At 46.4% G+C, this 18,443-nt stretch overlaps 1 protein-coding gene across 1 annotated transcript in view; it reads left to right on the top strand.

The window, feature by feature from the left end:
• The first annotated feature begins 634 nt into the window (after positions 1-634).
• Positions 635-18,443, top strand: part of PCDH19 (protocadherin 19) — a 95,671-nt gene continuing 77,862 nt past the window's right edge. Inside the window, exons 1-3 of the mRNA XM_014829977.3 lie at positions 635-3,656; positions 6,451-6,591; positions 7,288-7,615. Of these exons, the coding sequence (XP_014685463.1) occupies positions 1,510-3,656; positions 6,451-6,591; positions 7,288-7,615 (2,616 nt within the window). The 5' untranslated portion in view covers positions 635-1,509. The remainder of the gene's footprint in view (positions 3,657-6,450; positions 6,592-7,287; positions 7,616-18,443) is intronic.

Below are 18,443 nucleotides of genomic sequence, written 5' to 3'. Positions count from 1 at the left end.
GCACGTTGCGCTCCGCGGCATTACGGCTGAGCGGATTCATCGGAGATCCAAAACCTCCCACTCCTGCTCGCTTACACTCCACACTCACACTCCCCCACCACACACTCACTCTTCCTCTCTCTCACACATTCACACACAGCCCGAGACAGAAAGAGAGAGCGACACAGACCTCCCGAGTGCGAGAGTGCCCGGGAGGGAGTGGAGCCCAACGCGTCGCTGCCAGCGCCTCTCCGGGAGGATGGAATCAAGACGCTCCCGCAAGTAAACTTTGGCGGCGACGTAACCGTCAACCGTGGCAGCTGCTGAGGCGGACCCCAGCGACATGCGACTGAGCTAGGAGGGTTTCCTCCCGCGGCTGCGGCGGCGGAGGCGGCGGCGGCGGCGGCCCTCGGAGCGACACCCCAGCCCAGACCGGGGGAGGAGGAGAAGCCCCCGGTACGCGCGGCGGCGGCCCCGCCTCTCCTGGCCGGTACTGTTGTCGCTTCCCCTCCCCTCCTCCCCATTCCCCGCCCCCCCCCCCCCCGGGCCATTGGAAAGACCAGGACTTTGATTTTCTTGGACAAATTGCCATCGCCCCGTTTTCACAACTTGACCAGGAGGCTTGGGCTGCATTGGTAACTTTGATTTCCGACACGCAAACGCCCGCAGTCTAACTGTGCTGTTGTAAGGGGGGCACTTCGCGCCCACCTCGGATCCTGGACAGACGCGCCCGACAAGCTTTCCGAAGCCAGTCTCAGAGCGAGGGAGCGCGCTCTCGTCTCGGCAGCCTCTCTCCCCTCCCCCTTCCTCTGCCAGCCCCGGGACCGCTGTCCGGCTCAGCCAGATACTAGGGCGTTGCGGCGTTTGACAGGAACTCGAACTCCCGCCTGCGATTCCCCCTTCTCCCCAACAGGCCTCGAAAAGGTCAGCGTGGCCCCTCCGGACCCCGGAGGGAGCGTTCCAGGCGGGTCCTCTCTCCGCAGTGAGCCAGGAGTGCTGGGGGGAGGTCCTTGCGCATGCCAGGTGCACAGACAACGCACTCGCCAGCCCCAGTGCCGGTGCGCCGCGGCGGACCGGGCAGTGCCTGAGAGGCTGCGCCCCCACTGCCCTCCCCTCCTTCGCCCCAAGTGCGGTCGGGACTCAGCCGCGTGTGGATCCGGCCGCTCAGACGCCTTCCGATCCGCAGCCCTGCGCCGCTGCGGCCAGTCGCGCCCGGCTAACTTTGAAGGGGGAAAACTGAGTAGCCGGGCTGGAGGGAGGGGGCTCGGGGCCGCGCGGCGCTCCCTTGGCCCCCCGGAGCCCCCGGGCCCCCCGCGAGCCCTCGCTGAGTCCGCCGCAACCTCAGCATTGGAGCCGGCGCGGGTGTCTCCCCCGCGCCGCCGGGCCGCCCTGGGCGGGACTCCTCCCGCGGCCTCCGGGGCCCCGGGGCGCGCGCAACAGGCGGCCCGAGCCAGCGGGAAGCTGGAGCGCCGGCGGCGTCGGCCTCGGAGGGGTGTGGAGAGGCGAGGCCAGGCAGAGCCCCGCGCAGCCATGGAGTCGCTCCTGCTGCCGGTGCTGCTGCTGTTGGCCGTACTGTGGACGCAGGCGGCCGCCCTCATTAACCTCAAGTACTCGGTGGAAGAGGAGCAGCGCGCCGGGACGGTGATCGCCAACGTGGCCAAGGACGCGCGCGAGGCGGGCTTCGCACTGGACCCACGGCAGGCCTCTGCCTTCCGTGTGGTGTCCAACTCAGCTCCGCACCTGGTGGACATCAACCCCAGCTCGGGCTTGCTGGTCACCAAGCAGAAGATTGACCGCGACCTGCTGTGCCGCCAGAGCCCCAAGTGCATCATCTCGCTCGAGGTCATGTCCAGCTCAATGGAGATCTGCGTGATTAAAGTGGAGATCAAGGATCTGAACGACAACGCGCCCAGCTTCCCGGCGGCACAGATCGAGCTGGAGATCTCGGAGGCAGCCAGCCCAGGCACGCGCATCCCGCTGGACAGCGCCTACGACCCAGACTCGGGCAGCTTTGGCGTGCAGACGTATGAGCTCACGCCGAATGAGCTGTTCGGTCTGGAGATCAAGACGCGCGGAGACGGCTCACGCTTTGCCGAACTCGTGGTGGAAAAGAGCCTGGACCGCGAGACGCAGTCGCACTACAGCTTTCGAATCACTGCACTCGACGGCGGCGATCCGCCGCACCTGGGCACTGTTGGCCTTAGCATCAAGGTGACTGACTCCAATGACAACAACCCGGTGTTTGGCGAGTCCACCTATGCGGTGAGCGTACCAGAGAACTCACCTCCCAACACGCCCGTCATCCGCCTCAACGCCAGTGACCCAGACGAGGGCACCAATGGCCAGGTGGTGTACTCATTCTACGGCTACGTCAACGACCGCACGCGTGAGCTCTTCCAAATTGACCCGCACAGCGGCCTGGTCACGGTCACCGGTGCCCTAGACTATGAAGAGGGCCACGTGTATGAATTGGACGTGCAGGCCAAGGACCTGGGGCCCAACTCCATCCCGGCACACTGCAAGGTCACAGTCAGCGTTCTGGACACCAATGACAACCCGCCGGTCATCAACCTGCTGTCGGTCAACAGCGAGCTGGTGGAGGTGAGCGAGAGCGCCCCCCCGGGCTACGTGATTGCACTGGTGCGGGTGTCTGATCGTGACTCCGGCCTCAATGGGCGCGTGCAGTGCCGTTTGCTGGGTAACGTGCCCTTTCGGCTGCAGGAGTATGAGAGCTTCTCCACTATCCTGGTGGACGGACGGCTGGACCGGGAGCAACACGACCAGTACAACCTCACGATCCAAGCGCGTGACGGCGGCGTGCCCATGCTGCAGAGTGCCAAGTCCTTTACTGTGCGCATCACCGATGAGAATGACAACCACCCGCACTTCTCTAAGCCCTACTACCAGGTCATTGTGCAGGAGAACAACACACCCGGCGCCTATTTGCTTTCTGTGTCTGCCCGAGACCCCGATCTGGGTCTCAATGGCAGTGTCTCCTACCAGATCGTGCCGTCGCAGGTGCGGGACATGCCTGTCTTCACCTATGTCTCCATCAACCCCAACTCGGGTGACATCTACGCGCTGCGATCTTTCAACCATGAGCAGACCAAGGCATTCGAATTTAAGGTGCTGGCCAAGGATGGCGGCCTGCCCTCGCTGCAGAGCAACGCCACGGTTCGAGTCATCATCCTCGACGTCAATGACAATACCCCGGTCATCACGGCCCCACCCTTGATCAACGGCACCGCCGAGGTCTACATCCCCCGCAACTCTGGCATAGGCTACCTGGTGACCGTTGTCAAAGCAGACGACTACGACGAGGGCGAGAACGGCCGGGTCACCTACGACATGACCGAGGGCGACCGCGGCTTCTTTGAAATAGACCAGGTCAATGGCGAAGTCAGAACCACTCGGACCTTCGGCGAGAGCTCCAAGGCTTCCTATGAGCTTATTGTAGTGGCCCACGACCACGGCAAGACGTCTCTCTCCGCCTCTGCGCTCGTCCTAATCTACCTGTCCCCTGCTCTGGACGCCCAAGAGTCAATGGGCTCGGTGAACTTGTCCCTGATTTTCATTATTGCCCTGGGCTCCATTGCCGGCATCCTCTTTGTCACTATGATCTTCGTGGCAATTAAGTGCAAGCGAGACAACAAAGAGATCCGGACCTACAACTGCAGGTAGAGCCAACTTTTCTTTCTTTCTTTGTCTTGGATGAATAAGGTGTTATCTGTCTCTCTGTGTGAAAATCCCAGTGCTTTCGTTTCCTACTTAAATGCATGCACCATACCTACAGCGCTTCTTTTTGGAGGGAGGAAAAGTTTGTGGCAGTACAAGTTGATCAATTCTTTTGATCTGACAATTTGCTGGAAGACAATCACTTACTGTTAGAATGGATTCTGTCACATAATGATGATGAGAAGAAAAGCAATTATCGTTTTAAAATTTGCACAGCTGTCTCTGTGAAGTTATGGCAGAAAAAAATGAGAGAGAGAGAGAGAGGGAGAGAGAGAGAGAGACAGAGAGAGGGAGAGAAAGGGAGGGAGATTGATTGATTTTCAGCAGAACCAGCAAGTACTACAACTTGATTTTGGGGAACAGTGTTTTGGGGGCAGGTGCTGAAAGGAGAGGGAGGGCTGGCAGCTGCCCCATCCTGTTGTAGAGAGAAACTCTGAAGATAGCCTGTGAGTGGGAATCTAAGGTAGAAAACAGAGAGTTTAGGGAAGAGAGAACAGGAATGTGTGGGGAAGCAGGTAATTAGTGTTTTTTAGTGTGTTCTTGGCTTGTTTTGTATCCAGTTCCCAAAGATCTGGCTATGTAAAGTGAAATTCTACCAGTCATCTGTGTTTTCAAATATCTGGTTGGTTGGTGGAGTGGAGACCAAACATCCCAATGAGGGACAAGACTTTGCATCCAGGTGTTTCAGTAAAAATAGCAATCTTCTGGAGTTGATAGTGCTTTCCTCTAATGTGGGTATCTGCTGTGGCATTAAGATCTAGTCCCTACCAGTGGATGTCACTATGAGCTATTGTGTTAGAATTTCCTTCTTTGAACTGTGTGCAAGATGTGTGTTTGTGTGTGTGTGTGTGTGTGTGTGTGAGAGAGAGAGAGAGAGGGGGGGGGAATAGAAATGTGTAAACTGGAATGATGTGTAGTATTTTTTTAAAAAGATTTCCTGATAAGAACATTAGAGGGTCTTGCTGAAGCCCTTCCTTACAATTGGATAGAACAACTAATTCTAAGTATTTCTAAAATCTAATTTAGGATGACACATGTAATTTTTTTCCAGCAGTGTCTTATCGAAACGGTTGAAAAAAAGTTGTTTCTTTAGTTTGCTGAAAATGAATGATGCTGCTATTTCCAACCAAGGTGTGTGTGCTTCCAACACACCTACACATCCAGTGTGTCTTTTGAGCCATCTGTGCTTGCATGTTAATCAGTCAAAATATGTTTCTGTAGGTCCGATTTGTATTTGACACCATTTGAAATGCACACTTCTGTGAATCAGAGTCCCCTGAATATGTAACAGCCGTGCAATTATTGTTTCCCTTTTACTATTCTCTGCGTTACACAAGTTAGTAGACAAATGCTAACCACACATGAATATCAATCAGGTGCCATAAAAGAGCAGCTGCAATGCCTCATAAATGCTTTAATCCTGTTACTAGTGAAATGGCCGTGACTTTTCTTTCCTTCAGCTCCGAGTCATTTCAGATGGGAGAAATGGAAATTAATATTGCTCTTACCTTTGAAACCTGTGACTGCCAGTGGCGATTTTTATAGGAGAAAAATGCGGGGTCTATAAAATTTTGTTTATATGGAGATAATGATAGAGGGGACTCTTCTAAAGCATTTCCTCAGCATAAAGTAAAGGCACAAGACCCTTTCCTTGGTGAAGAAGAAATCAGTTTGAAATAAAGATATTGAAGGCTTTGCCACCTCTTGGTGATGTATGACTAGAAGCGAGAGCTCTTTCCATGAGCTTGCCAGAGAGATCATTAAAACAGGGAGCAGAGCATTTGAATTGGAAAAACAAAAGAGGTAAATCTCAATGTTCTCTAACTTCACTCACATGTGTATTTGAAAAGAGCCCTGTTCCCTGTGATGGTTTGAGATTAATGAAGTACAGTTTAATTAAATAATTGGTCAATACAGAAAGGGTTGCGATGAATGCCTCAGCTGAATAATTGGACGGGGCATTGCCAAACTTACCCATCAAGGGTAAACAAAATGATTAGAACTTCCCATTGATTCCATAAACAGATTAGAAAAGAAAATCAACCCTAGTCCTGGGGTCTTTGGGATTTTATCTGCTCCCAAGCCCCAGTAACATCAGCTTGCCATCGCTGCAAGTCTGCCTGAGCACAGAGCGAAAGGGTGAGGGGAACTCAACTGCTCAGCTCAGGAAGATCCCTGGGACAGAGCAAGAATTTGCCTCTGGAGATATGCAATCTCCCCGTCTGCTCAGACTTCTTAGAAACCTAAAGTTCAAGAGCTTGTCTTTCCATGTATTAGGCAGAGGTTTCTTGTTCTCAGCTTCTGCAGAGCCTCTTCCTCAAATGCATTCATTTATGAGACTTGCGAGATGATCTGCAATTGCTGCTTGAATTGGACTTCCTTTTTGTATTCAGACAATTAGCCTTGTCGAGTGAAAATACAGGCACAGTCTTTCCCTTGTAAAGATCAACCTGTATTACTTATTAACCCTGTTTTGCTGATTATTGCCTAGAAATTGAATTTCCAAACAATAAGCTGATTCATTATGTGCAAAGTAATAAATGAGAATCTGGCTACATTTTAATGTATTTCTTTTGACAAGTCTCTTAATGCTTGGTGTCTTTGGTGCACGTTGCTGGGCCTGTGTCAGTGTTAATTAAATTGAGCTCTTTATGTTCCAGTTGCAGCACAGCTGCTTGTAGGTACACCTGAATGGAGAAGGATGCTGAATGCACTAACCTTTAAATTCCTTTGCAGTAATTGTTTAACCATCACTTGTCTCCTCGGCTGTTTTATAAAAGGACAAAACAGCAAGTGTCTGCATTGCATCTCGGTTTCTCCCATTAGCGAGGAGCAAGACAAAAAGGCAGAGGAGAAAGTGAGCCTAAGGGGAAAGAGGTAAAAAGGCATTTCCCCTCATTCAAATGGGTTTGGCTATCAGATTTCTCTAGGAGAGGAGGGGGTGGGGTGGGGAGAAGAAGGGAGCAGGGCTAAGGCAGGGGGAAGGAGGGTGTGGAGGAGAGGACTTGAGGATATGTCGAAGGACGGGGTCTGATCTCCTACCCTAGTCCAAAACTGATCAGGTCAATCATAGAGGAAGTGATTGAGGGTGTTTGCCACATGGCAAATGCCTGGAGGAACTGGAAAGGGTTTTTTTTTTTTTTAATTTCCTTCCATCTCCTCTTCTGTTAAATTAGGACTTGCTTCTTATTTCACCCAGGAGTTCCTCTGGGTTCCAGGGAAGCTCCAGATTTGAGCATTTTCATGCTTTCTCTCCCATAGGCTCAACTTTCCCTGTCCCCCCACCCTTGCTAAATGGCCACTTAGAATGAGAAATTCCAAATCCAAAGTATAGAAACTTTTTTTTGGGGGGGGGGTGGGAGTGGGAGGTTACTATGTTTAATATGAAAACTGTATGGCCCTCAGCTTGTTTTCGCATGTAAAAAGCACAGGGAGAAACCCGATGATGTAATGCGCCAGAATAAGAAGCTGGAGCAGAGATGGGGTACAACCCTTTGAGGTGCTTAATGTTTGTTAATCAATGCGTGGTTTGGGAGGGCGTTAGCGATACATGCTGCCTTTTCTGTCACATAGAATCGCTGAGTACTCCTATGGGCATCAAAAGAAATCAAGCAAGAAGAAAAAAATCAGTAAGAATGACATCCGCCTGGTACCCCGGGATGTGGAGGAGACAGACAAGATGAATGTTGTCAGTTGCTCCTCCCTGACCTCATCCCTCAACTATTTCGACTACCACCAGCAAACACTGCCCCTGGGCTGCCGCCGCTCTGAGAGCACTTTTCTGAATGTGGAGAATCAGAACACCCGCAATACCAGTGCCAACCACATCTATCATCACTCTTTCAACAGCCAGGGCCCCCAGCAGCCAGACCTGATCATCAACGGTGTGCCTCTGCCTGAGGTGAGTACAGCTAAGCGGCTCTGTGAGGTCCACCTAGACCTCTTACCCCTGCTGCTCCCTGGACCCCATAGGCCTCTATGCTGGCATGTCCCCTGGCAGGGGTGGGGAGAACTCTGCCTAAGCCTCTTTCCGTAGTCAGGGTTTGCTACCCATGCTTCTTGGGTCAAAGGGTAACCCAACATACGGGACCTTTGTAGGGGTGAATGTTGGGAGTGGGAGCTCAAGGGATCTAAGCCTTTGGAATCCCTGTATGGTATTCTGGCACAATATGAATTGGCTCCACCTGTGGCAGATACACGGCATGCTTGCCAGACAGTGAGACCCGTAGTACAGTTAAAGTGGCTGAGAAAGAGTCAACAAGTAGTGTTAAAGATGGATGAACCCTAGAATGTTCAGGGGCCAATGTCCCAGTGTGTGAGTGATTTAGCCTCCTAAAGCTCCCGTATGCTTTTTCTTTGGCCATATACATGCTTTGCCAAGAATATAGATGGACTGGTCAAGGGGAGGCAAACAAAACAATAAAAGAGGCACTTTGCCATTTCTTGGTAGCCCTTATGGTGACATTTGGCAAATGAAGAGGTTGAAATTGTCACTAATAATGAAAATTTCAAGAATTAACTATGTATTTGAGTTAGCTCTGTTTCCATTTACTGGAAATGAATATTTTCAAATAGAAGTATTTTTTCTTTAACACTATGTGGTCCATTGTTTTCTGGCTATTGAAATATTTCAGGGTAGTAGGATGATAATGTGGATGATGGTCATTGGGCGACTGGGTGGAAGACTATAAATGACAGTTCTTAAGTTGATTTCATTTTTCTATGAATAGCTTAAGTCCCTCTTTGGTTGGAAATTTGATGCACTGGGAGGCATATGCCCTCTTCTGGGCCACTAATGAAAGGAAGACTGCATACTTGGAGAGCACTTCCATATTTTTCGAAGCACCGTCGCAACCATTGTCTCTTTTGAGCCTCACAGTCAGGTATCTTAGTAGATTGCCCTTCAGTAGATGATGAAATGAAGGTCCAGAGATGCTAAGGGACTTGTTCAGACTCATGGAACAGGACACCGAGAGAGAGGACTAGATCTCAGGGCTCTGTACCTCTCTGGCAAGTGCTGTTTCAGTGACACCTTCCTAGCTCAGAAATAATTCGGCCTGACATACTTGGGCTGATGCATATAAAATAGTCTCGTAGTATTTGTATCAATTTCATAGGGCAAAGAGTTTTAGGACCACTTGCATTGACTATTTCTCCTAGTTCCTGAAAAATAATTCTCATTAGAATTAATGGCACCAAACAGCAGTGCTTTTAATGAGAAACTGATGATAATCTGCCAGCAACAAAACCGCCAATATTTTCAATCTATAAACCTATAAATAAGGATTTATTGAAAATCCAGTATTATGCTAGGTAGGCTCAGTTATAATTATGAATGTCAGTGAATACTACTAGGGACTAGACCATAGAATTTTTGGAGGACAACTTGTGGACCACCAAGAGTTCAGCAATGGAGAGGGAGAGGTAGAGCTATGTAGTGGAATCAGATAGGCCATGATTTTGACTCTGGGGGACACCTCTTGCTATGGAATCCCTTTGAGTCTCTGTTTCCTCATCTACAAAATGGGCACATCTACCATGCAAGGTTGGTCCAAGGAGTAATATGATATTGTGAAATGTAAAGGGTCTGACACATAGGTGCCCCCTAAATCACAGATCTCTTCACTAGACAGTAATTGGAGAATCACGGTTGTAACGACCTGCACACCTAAGTGTGACTCCCTAGACACTTATGACCAAAGAGGAATTTAGCCTGGTTCTATATAGATAAGACCTACAGAGTGGTGTGGTTAGAGTATTCATGTTGGACATTTAAACAATTGGGGTAAAAGATGCCAAGGTTGTGGGTTCAGGTGCTGACCGCTGTTGCTTGTGGACATGGACAGAAGGATTGAATCCTGAGGGCTTGATGATTATTTATGCAATCAGTTCAAGGCACTAGAAAAACATGAGCCCCAGTGTCTATGAGATACTTGGAAAGAGCAGGAGACATATGAGTATGTCTGCATGGTTTACCTAAGATCTTGGTGTTCTTTCTGAGATTCTTCCTTGGGTAGAATGAAACAAAGTATTGCTTTAATTATTTAGAAAAGCCATTTGAAGTCTGAATTCTGATCCTATACCTGACTCACAAAGCCAGATGCTTTCCTTATTTAAGAAAATCACACAGATCTAGTGTCTAGGGCTAGTCAGATCCAAGACAGCATGGACTAGACACAGTGAGGTTAAGTGTGTGTTTCTAATATGCAGTCCTGGAGAGTTCAACTGACAAATCCATTCAGAAAGGGGAGAGACCTACTCACAGCCAAGCATCTGTCACAAAGTCCTTCATGGGGAAGATGACACTTCTCCTTTTCTTCTTCTCATACCAGAGGTCCCTGAACATGGACTAGGTAAAATACCTAGGTACGGTGAAACCTATGAGAGAGCAAAAATGATTGATTCATACATTCAACTAGTATTTGTTGAGTGTCTACTCTTTGTAAGGTTCTGCTCTAGGCTCTGGTGTTAGAGAAATGAAAAAGATGGTCTCTGATATCACAGAATGCACATTCTAATGGGGAAGACAGGCACACAAATAGGTTATTTGCAGTACAGAGTGATAAATGCTGCTATGGGGTACAATCGGATATTCTTCATTCCTACGATAGTAATATCTTGATATCTTTCCTATTTTTTCTTTTCATTTTCCTCATTAATTAATTAATCCATCCAAGAAACTAACATTTATTAAGCAATTATAGCACAGAGTGATACGTACTATAGTGTGATAAAGATAAGAGTCTATGGAAATTTCTGTATTAAATCTTATGATGTCACTTACATTTTTCTTTATATTATTTCATTAAACCATTCTTTATTTGTTCATTTATTCAACCCAGTAGCGTTTATTGCACACTTAGAATGTGCCAGACACTGTCCTACTTGCCATGGATACAAAAATAAAACACTTGCTCCTTGACCCCAGGGAGCTTACAGAGAGACAGGCAAGTAAACAGGTCATTTCAATTCAGGGTAACATCTCTTTCCTGAGCATATGTTACATTCTTACTCTTCAGATTGGGACCAAAAGTTGCTACGCATTAGGTTCCTCTGCTGGACTACCTTGTGAGGAACCCACTTCATTCCTTAGCTGCGGAGTCAGATACAGGACTTACTCACAATGGTGTTATAGAGGAGTCAGAACTGCTTCCCTCCCAGCGCTCCATCTCACAGTGAAGTTTATCACCATGGCATTAGATCAAATCAGTAAGCATTGTTTGAGTATCCACTATGTGCTGAGCTGTGTGGGAGGTCCCCTGGGGATCCCAAATAAATATAAGCAATAGCTTCTGCCCTCAGAGAGTTCACAGTCTAGTTGAGGAGCTAAGATCACCCCTGTGATTTCCCTGCAAGCAATACAAGAGCGTTTCCAACCAGTATTAATTTGTAGGCTCCTCAGTATCCCCCTTCTCCTCCTTCCATGGCAGCCAGGCCATCGTTTATATGGAGATTTACTGTTGAGCTCTCAAGGTTTTGTGCTGATTTGAGGGTAACTTTTGCATCATTGTACAAACCTAGCCACATCTGAACACTGCTGGCTCTAGAAACCAAAGGGAAGTGACTTTAAATGTAGTTAGGCAGGCAAGGTAAAAGGAATGGAGCACTAGTCTAGAGAATTGCAACTCGGCCTTTAGTATTACAGAGATCATCGTGCCTAGAGTTGTATAGTATTCACCTGCCCTCTGATGTTGGGCAGGAAATCAGCTATGTGGATTTTGTGGTTTTGTACACAAATTTGAAGAAGGAAAGTGGATGATGACTTTCGTAGAATTTTGTAGAATTAGAGGAAGACTTTTGTAGAATTAGTGATGTCGAGTATCTCTTAACTATTTTAAATTGAAGGGTGGGATTTGCAGTCCTTGGCATCCTGGTTCACTTAGTCCATAGACTTAGTGTATGTGTAAGTGAATGTGTGTGTGTGTGTGTGTGAGTGTGTGTGGGGGGAGAGTGAAGAGAGAGGAAATGAGGTTGAAAGACAAAGAATGGAGAAGAGAGAAAGTAGGTTGTCAGTTTGCTAACGTTTTAAAAAAATATTTCAATTATTTTAGGGGCTCCTTAGTATAGCAAATAATTTTTCTTCCAATCTTATGGAATGGAGGCATGCCTACTGGGTACCTCTGGATGCTGGAAAGTGTTACTTCTTTGTACATCAGCACTCCTGCATTACCTTTTCTGTCACCCAGGCAGTGGTCATTGTTGGAGGAAAACAATACAGTTCATTTCGTTTACTGGGAATGGAGACTTGGGTGGGACCTCTTCCTGCCTTCAGGAGGGGTGAAATAGCCCAAACACCCAGTCTCTTTGGTGAGGTATTTTTTAATTTTAGTTTTCTAATGTCAGATATTTCTGAGCTGACAACTCTAAGAGTGACAGATGGCAAGCGCTTCCAGAATTCTAGTCATATAGGTGCATAGGAGTTTAGGGTTCCAACTCAATCTTGAGTTCTCTCTTTCTTTTTTTCTACTTTTCACTAGCAAACTGTAATGTCTTTGATATGAGACATCCTAAGGGTGTGTGTGCACTCTGCTGTGGTCACACACAGAGCAGTTGCATAAGTAGCAGTGTAGTGGCTGTGGAAGAGTTTGCAGAACAAGGATGTATGGAGCAGACCAAAATGAATGCTTCTAATTGTCCTACAGAAAGTCTCAATGCGTGTTATCTTAGTGCAAATTATGAAATTAAAACATCAGTTAGGCTTTGAAGAAAAAGAAGAAGTGAGAAATAGCTCAGCATGCTTTAATCCCTAAAACAGAGTTTTAAAGTTAGGGATTTGGAGTGGTTTGAGTGAAACTCTGGGCTAAGGAACTAGAAAAGCAGCCACAAACCTATCAGATGTCACATTCAGAAATCACTCGTAAATTAATAGGTGTGATGGGGCTGGTTTGTATAGCAAGGAAATGACACAAAGCACAACCTGCAATTGAAACAAACCTACAAATCCTTCAGTGAGCATTTTTTATTTTACTTTCCTTGTTATGACAGGGTCTTGGAACCATCCAAGTCTTATCCCTAAGGGTCCAAATTAACCCTCAGGCTGCAGAAGGAAGAAATGGAAAACAGTGCAGCCCACATCTTTTCAAGCGTGCTCACTCCAGTTTTCTTAAAAAATCAAAGGCTCCACTTCTACTAGTAGACATTCTAGGGCCACCTTTGCCTACATTGTGTCTTTACTGGCCCGTTTCACATCTAGCCCAGGCAGCGAGTTTCCCAGCGGGGATCTGCTTGCAAGATGTGTTCCAGAATAAACTGTTCCTCTGTCGTCTCCATGCAACTGCCGCAGAACTGAGCTAGTTTACATTAGTATTTGCTAATTTATTATTATCATTCCTTATTGGCAATTAACTGGTTACCTTAGAGATCACCTCTCTCCCTATACACCTTCACTAAAGTTGAGCTCAGCTAGAGCGCTTGCTAATGATCCTGAGATTTCTCTCCCTAGGGGACTGGAGCCAGGATATTTTCCATAGAAGGCTCTGAGGCTTTGGAATTCTTCTTATCTGAGGACCACTTGCTTTGGGTCCCAGTAGCCCCACCTGGTTTTTCTCTGATTGTCAGTCAGTCTTATAACGCAGGAGGAGCTGCAGACTTCTCCCTCCCTAGCCTTGCCCTACTCTTGCCATGGCTTTGGTATACTACGCCCAGAGGCTGAGGTTAGAGGCTTGGGGGATTGCTTGCTAGGAGTTAGAGGACTAAAAAAGGATGAAGTCACCTCCTGGCAAAGCTGAAGTCTTTCAGTTATGGCGCTGCAGTGGATTTGAGGCGTCTGCTTGGAGTTTCAGATGTTGACCCCTCTGCATGTGTATCTCAGCTTCCAGGGCTTAGGGGAGGCCAAGCTTGGCTGGATTGAGTGTCTCAGATGTGGGTAAATGAAGCCATTTGTACAAGAGGCCTGTGTGTGAGAGGTGGGAGGCTGGCTCTGGAGCGGCCATTTTCCCCCCACTGAGAGGAGGCTTGATTTCTTGATGTGTGACTGGCTGGCCTTTAATGTCAGCCTCATTTACTTCGAACAATTGAGAGGCTTTAAGTGAAAGTCCCAGAGGATCAGTTGTTTGTAGAGGGAAATGCTCTTGAAGTTACATTTCCTCTTTGGCTGTTGTGTAGTTACGAGTGGTTTTTGTGTGGGCTGCATGGTGAGGGTCACTCTGCTTCCAGTGGGTTTACCTAGGCTGCTAGCACCTCCCTGTGTCCCCCCAAGGAATGGTGAGGAAAGTCCTGCAGCTGCGGGAACACCTCTGCCAGCTCCAAGAACTTGGGTTCCCATGTGGAAATCTCATTTGCTGTCATTCAGCATTTTGCTTTAAAATGTTGGCTAGAACCACACGGCTCCACAGCATTCCTGGAAGACGTCTCAGAAGAGACCAGTATTTCCACTCTATAATCATGAAAATGGAGTTACAGAGAAGGCAAATGACTCACCCAGGCACACAACATTTGGGGCCAAACTGAACTCCATTTTGCTTGACAGCAGTTCCTCTGGTGCAGCTGAGAAGTGCTTTCTTTCACATAACAGAAAACCTGCTTGGGTTCCACAGGAAGACCTGTGGAAATACCTTTGAACGGTAGTTTTGTTCCTGAAAAGCTGTGCTGCAAGCGAGTGTTTGTTTTGTAAATTGGACCCCATATTAACCACATTAAATATGGCATTCCATATTTATAGAAACGCTGTGGTGAATTCTTTCATAAAGGAAAGAACCCTTGTATAATGTGAATAACCAATTCTTGACCAATTTCCTTTGTAAGTCTGGATTTTTCATCTCTCTCGTTTGCTTAAAGTGAGATTCCTCAGGATGCCAAGATTTATAAAACCTTTGAAAGGTGGACTAATTCATTATTCCCTTGAATTCTAACTGTTTAGTCTTCCTGGTTGAATTTCACTTAATTAAAAAATGTAATTATGCAACATTTAAAACACATGGAGTCCAGAGGAGATAGATACATATCACCCACATTTAACAAATGTTAGCATTTCATATTTGCTCCAAATTTTAAAAAATTAAATAAAAGGTTACAGCTATTCTCTTCCCATCCTTTTCCTCTCCCTCCACTTTTCATAAGTCTATGGCTGGAAGGAAAAGAAGCCCATCCGGAAGGTTTTTGGTGCTTTTTCTCTTAGCCTCTTGACCTCACTCCTAAGAGAGATGGCTCTCACTTTGCTGCCCCAGGTTCTGAAAGCTCCCCAAATCAATAAGGGTTTCCTGGATTGAGCAGAGCCTGGGAACTACTTTGGAAAATGAAAGGGCTCTCTTAGGTTTTCCTTTGAATTCAGCCTTTGGGGAGGGAGAAAATTACTTTTCAGAAAGAAAAAAAAGAGAGTGAGAGCTAGACAGATTGACAGACAGACGGGTGTTAGGGGCAGCTATCTTGAGTTTCAAGCAGATTATTTGGGATTGAAGCAGGCAAGAAGCTTGGGGTAAAGCCTGTGTTCTCCTTGAGCTCAGTGTTCATGGACTAGCACCAGGGCTTCCTCATGTCAGATGCTTAAGCACTGCCTTGATGTGCGTAGTCTTCGGATGCTCCATTAAGTCTCTGAGTGCCAGGGTAGCCAGTTTTCAGCTTCTCCCACCGGGCCCCATCTGGCCGCTGTTCTGTGGCAAGCTGCTCTCTCTCACTGCCACCAGCACTGGCCTTGGCCGTCTTTGCTTTCTGGATTATTTTCACTCCTAAATTTGATTTCCAGAGCATGAAGGGCACCTCTTCTCAGATTGTGTAGTTTGCTCTTCTGAACAAAATGGATTCCCTGTGTAAGTTGGCAGGAAGATAAGTTCAATCCAAAGGCCAGACTCTCCCTTTAGGGGAATATGTGTGTGTGTGTGTGTGTGTGTAGGAGAGAAAGAGCATTATATGCTTCTCTCAACCACTATTCTGCTGCTGTGGTGATGGAGCCTTTACGGGCTGGCCTGATTGTATACATGTCTATGAGCTTAGGTCCTCAGAGCCTCTGTCCCCACCCTTTGACACTCTGCTGGTTGCTTCCCTGAGGAAATGCTTATGAGCTTAGTCACAACAGGGTGTGATCCCCTCAAATGTGAGGCCACGGCACCCCAATTTGATATAACCCAGGGACAGATGTCCCGGGGACTATTTTTAATTGAGAGCTCTGAGTAGGAAGTTTCCACATAATCATTGCTGTGTATGCAACCCAGCTTAAGAAAACCTTATAGGGAATTTCAATTCCTTGGAAATTATTTTCTGAGGCTCAGTCTCTCTTTTTGTCTCTTTTGGGCTTAGGTCTGTTTCAAGCTTTCTTCTTCCTCTTTAATTCACTTGGCTTGAGGGAATTTGGTTTGGGCTGCTTACGTGAACAAGTACTTTGCTATAAAACCATATCTTTTCTAAGTGAGACGTATGAGTAGGGAGACTAGATCAGACTGCATTCAGAGGGACTGGCTTAACCTTTGAGCAACTTTTTTTTTTTTTACAACCGAAGATGTCTACAATCTAGCATTCATGTTTGAAACTTGACATACTTGAGGGATGCAGGGCTCTGGAAATGCAGGGCTGAGCAGAGGCATCTGGCTGTAGCTAATGGTGAACGGCTTATTGGAAGGCTGATTTCCTCCTCTGTGCTGCCAGGCACAGAGGCCATGGTGAGGACACAGGCACGCCGCACTCGGAAGACTGGCATTGACTTTGATCTTGCTGTACTGGTCATTTCTTTAATTAGTGCATTTCCATTTTCTCAAGTACAGACTTTCGAGTGATGGAGTATGCTAATGGCAACATTTGTTCCTAAGAGCTTAGGGGAGAGAACATGATGGTATTAGTATTAAATAATGGCTTTTTCATAGTGGGATTTTGTCTGATTTTTTAATTGCAAAACAATTTATGATAGTTATGGTTCTTTAGAAACAAGTCTGAAATGCTACATATGAAACATCAATTTTCTATGTGGCTTGTGAGCTTGCTAATGGGATGTGTGTCCTTACACCTCTAGGTCACTCTTTCTAATTTTGCCTCTACTGGTAATTCTTTAGAAGTGGAAAAAGGCCTGTGCTTTGTTGCAGTAATAAATACAATAGGAAATTCCTGAAATGGAAAGAAAGGTAAACTGCTTTTGCAGAAACTATACATCGTATAGTGACCTGATAGAGCAAAACTTTATAAAACTGGTAAGCCATCAATACTATGGCACTGGGCATTGTTAGAATGACATCAAGGGGCTCAGTATTTGTACACCTGATCATCTGGCACCCTCAAGAAGAGATCATGGAAGGTGGAGAAAAATCTGGAACTGCAAAGGTTTGTGGCTGTACATGGTATCATATTTGGAGGCATGGGATCAAATAATGTGTGTGACACTTGCAATACCTTGCTCTCCTCACCCTTTGAGCCTAGCAAACTCCATCAGGACAGTTATCTTTAATGTGTGTCCCCTTGAGTATTCTCAAAGATGACAATCTAAAAATCTATGATTCTAGGATAGGGGAGAAGGTCACCAGCAAAACAGATGAAACAGAATTAAAAACCTCATAAAAGAGGAGCTTTAGTTCATTGAAATCTATTATTCCTAAGGAAACCAGACTCCAAGATGTTGAGAATTCTCAAAAATCCAAACAGATGCCAAACTGCATCAATTTTGAAAAAATTGTGTGAGGAGATTGGGTTAGGGGCTCTCCAGGTTCTCTTGCAGCGCTGAGTGTAATTCTGTGAATTTTGCGGCTTTGGTTTGAAGGGCTTCATATGGCTGACTGCATTAAGGTTTGAGTCCATGTGATGACAATGGCTACTCTGTGGGTGGTATTGAGGGTAAGGGACTTAGCTGTGACAGGTGACATAATAGGTGCAGCCCTTTAGCTTTTAAATGAGGAGGACATATTCTGTGTCTAACGTGAGATGTGAGTGTGTATGTCAAAACTCCGAGGCCTCCCCATTCAAATAGGTTTCCCTGTCCGATGTGAGTTCTGTCTGAAGGCAGCAGTGACTATATAACCTTGCTTCTGTGCTTGTTAGGGGTGAGTAGGAGATACACTTCTCTTGTCTGGCAAACTAGACCTTTCAGAAGAACACAAATTCACTTAAATATAAATTATGTTGATTATCATGCTACCTAAAAATTCACAGAGCTGGAAGTCACCGAGATCTCCTTTTTAAGTTAGATATTCTTGGGAACTGTTTTGTATATCATGATAAATTATCTAACCTTTCATACTGTTGAAGGCCAACATTATGGAAATAAGCAGCTTTTTATTCTATTCTAAGGTCAGTCTAACCAAATTATTCAACTTCTAATGCAATTGCTTGAAGCTTCCACTTTGAAAGTTTTCTCATTTTAATACCTTGCAACAGAGATAAATATTTTAGCTACTATTCGTGCTTAACAATATATTTCACTGATTGTCATTCTCTTTGTGGCATTTGTTGGCATGAGAGGCAGTTCACCATGGCTTTGCTCATTTTGCTGTTTGCTATAGATAATCATCAAAGAACCAGAATTCAATAAAAACATGTGTTTTTGTTGTTGTTATTTTTAATTTCAGGCCATAGGCAGTTAACTGAGCCCTACAGGATCCATATATACGGGACTCTTGGGGTTTTGCTTGAGAGCCAAAAATGAGGTAGATTTTCTTTTAAAGTAGATTTGATTCCAGAATTACTAAACTCAATGCATGTTGGAGGCTAGCGGATTGCATTCAGCAGGATTTGGGGCACTGTCTGTCACAAAGCAATCTATTTCTTTCAGGGAGTAAACTGCTATTTCAGGGGAGAGGGAAGTCACTTGGGGAGCC

The sequence above is a fragment of the Equus asinus genome, chromosome X (assembly GCF_041296235.1).
Source record: "Equus asinus isolate D_3611 breed Donkey chromosome X, EquAss-T2T_v2, whole genome shotgun sequence".
NCBI lineage: Eukaryota > Metazoa > Chordata > Mammalia > Perissodactyla > Equidae > Equus > Equus asinus.
This window is presented reverse-complemented; position numbering and strand designations above follow the sequence as displayed.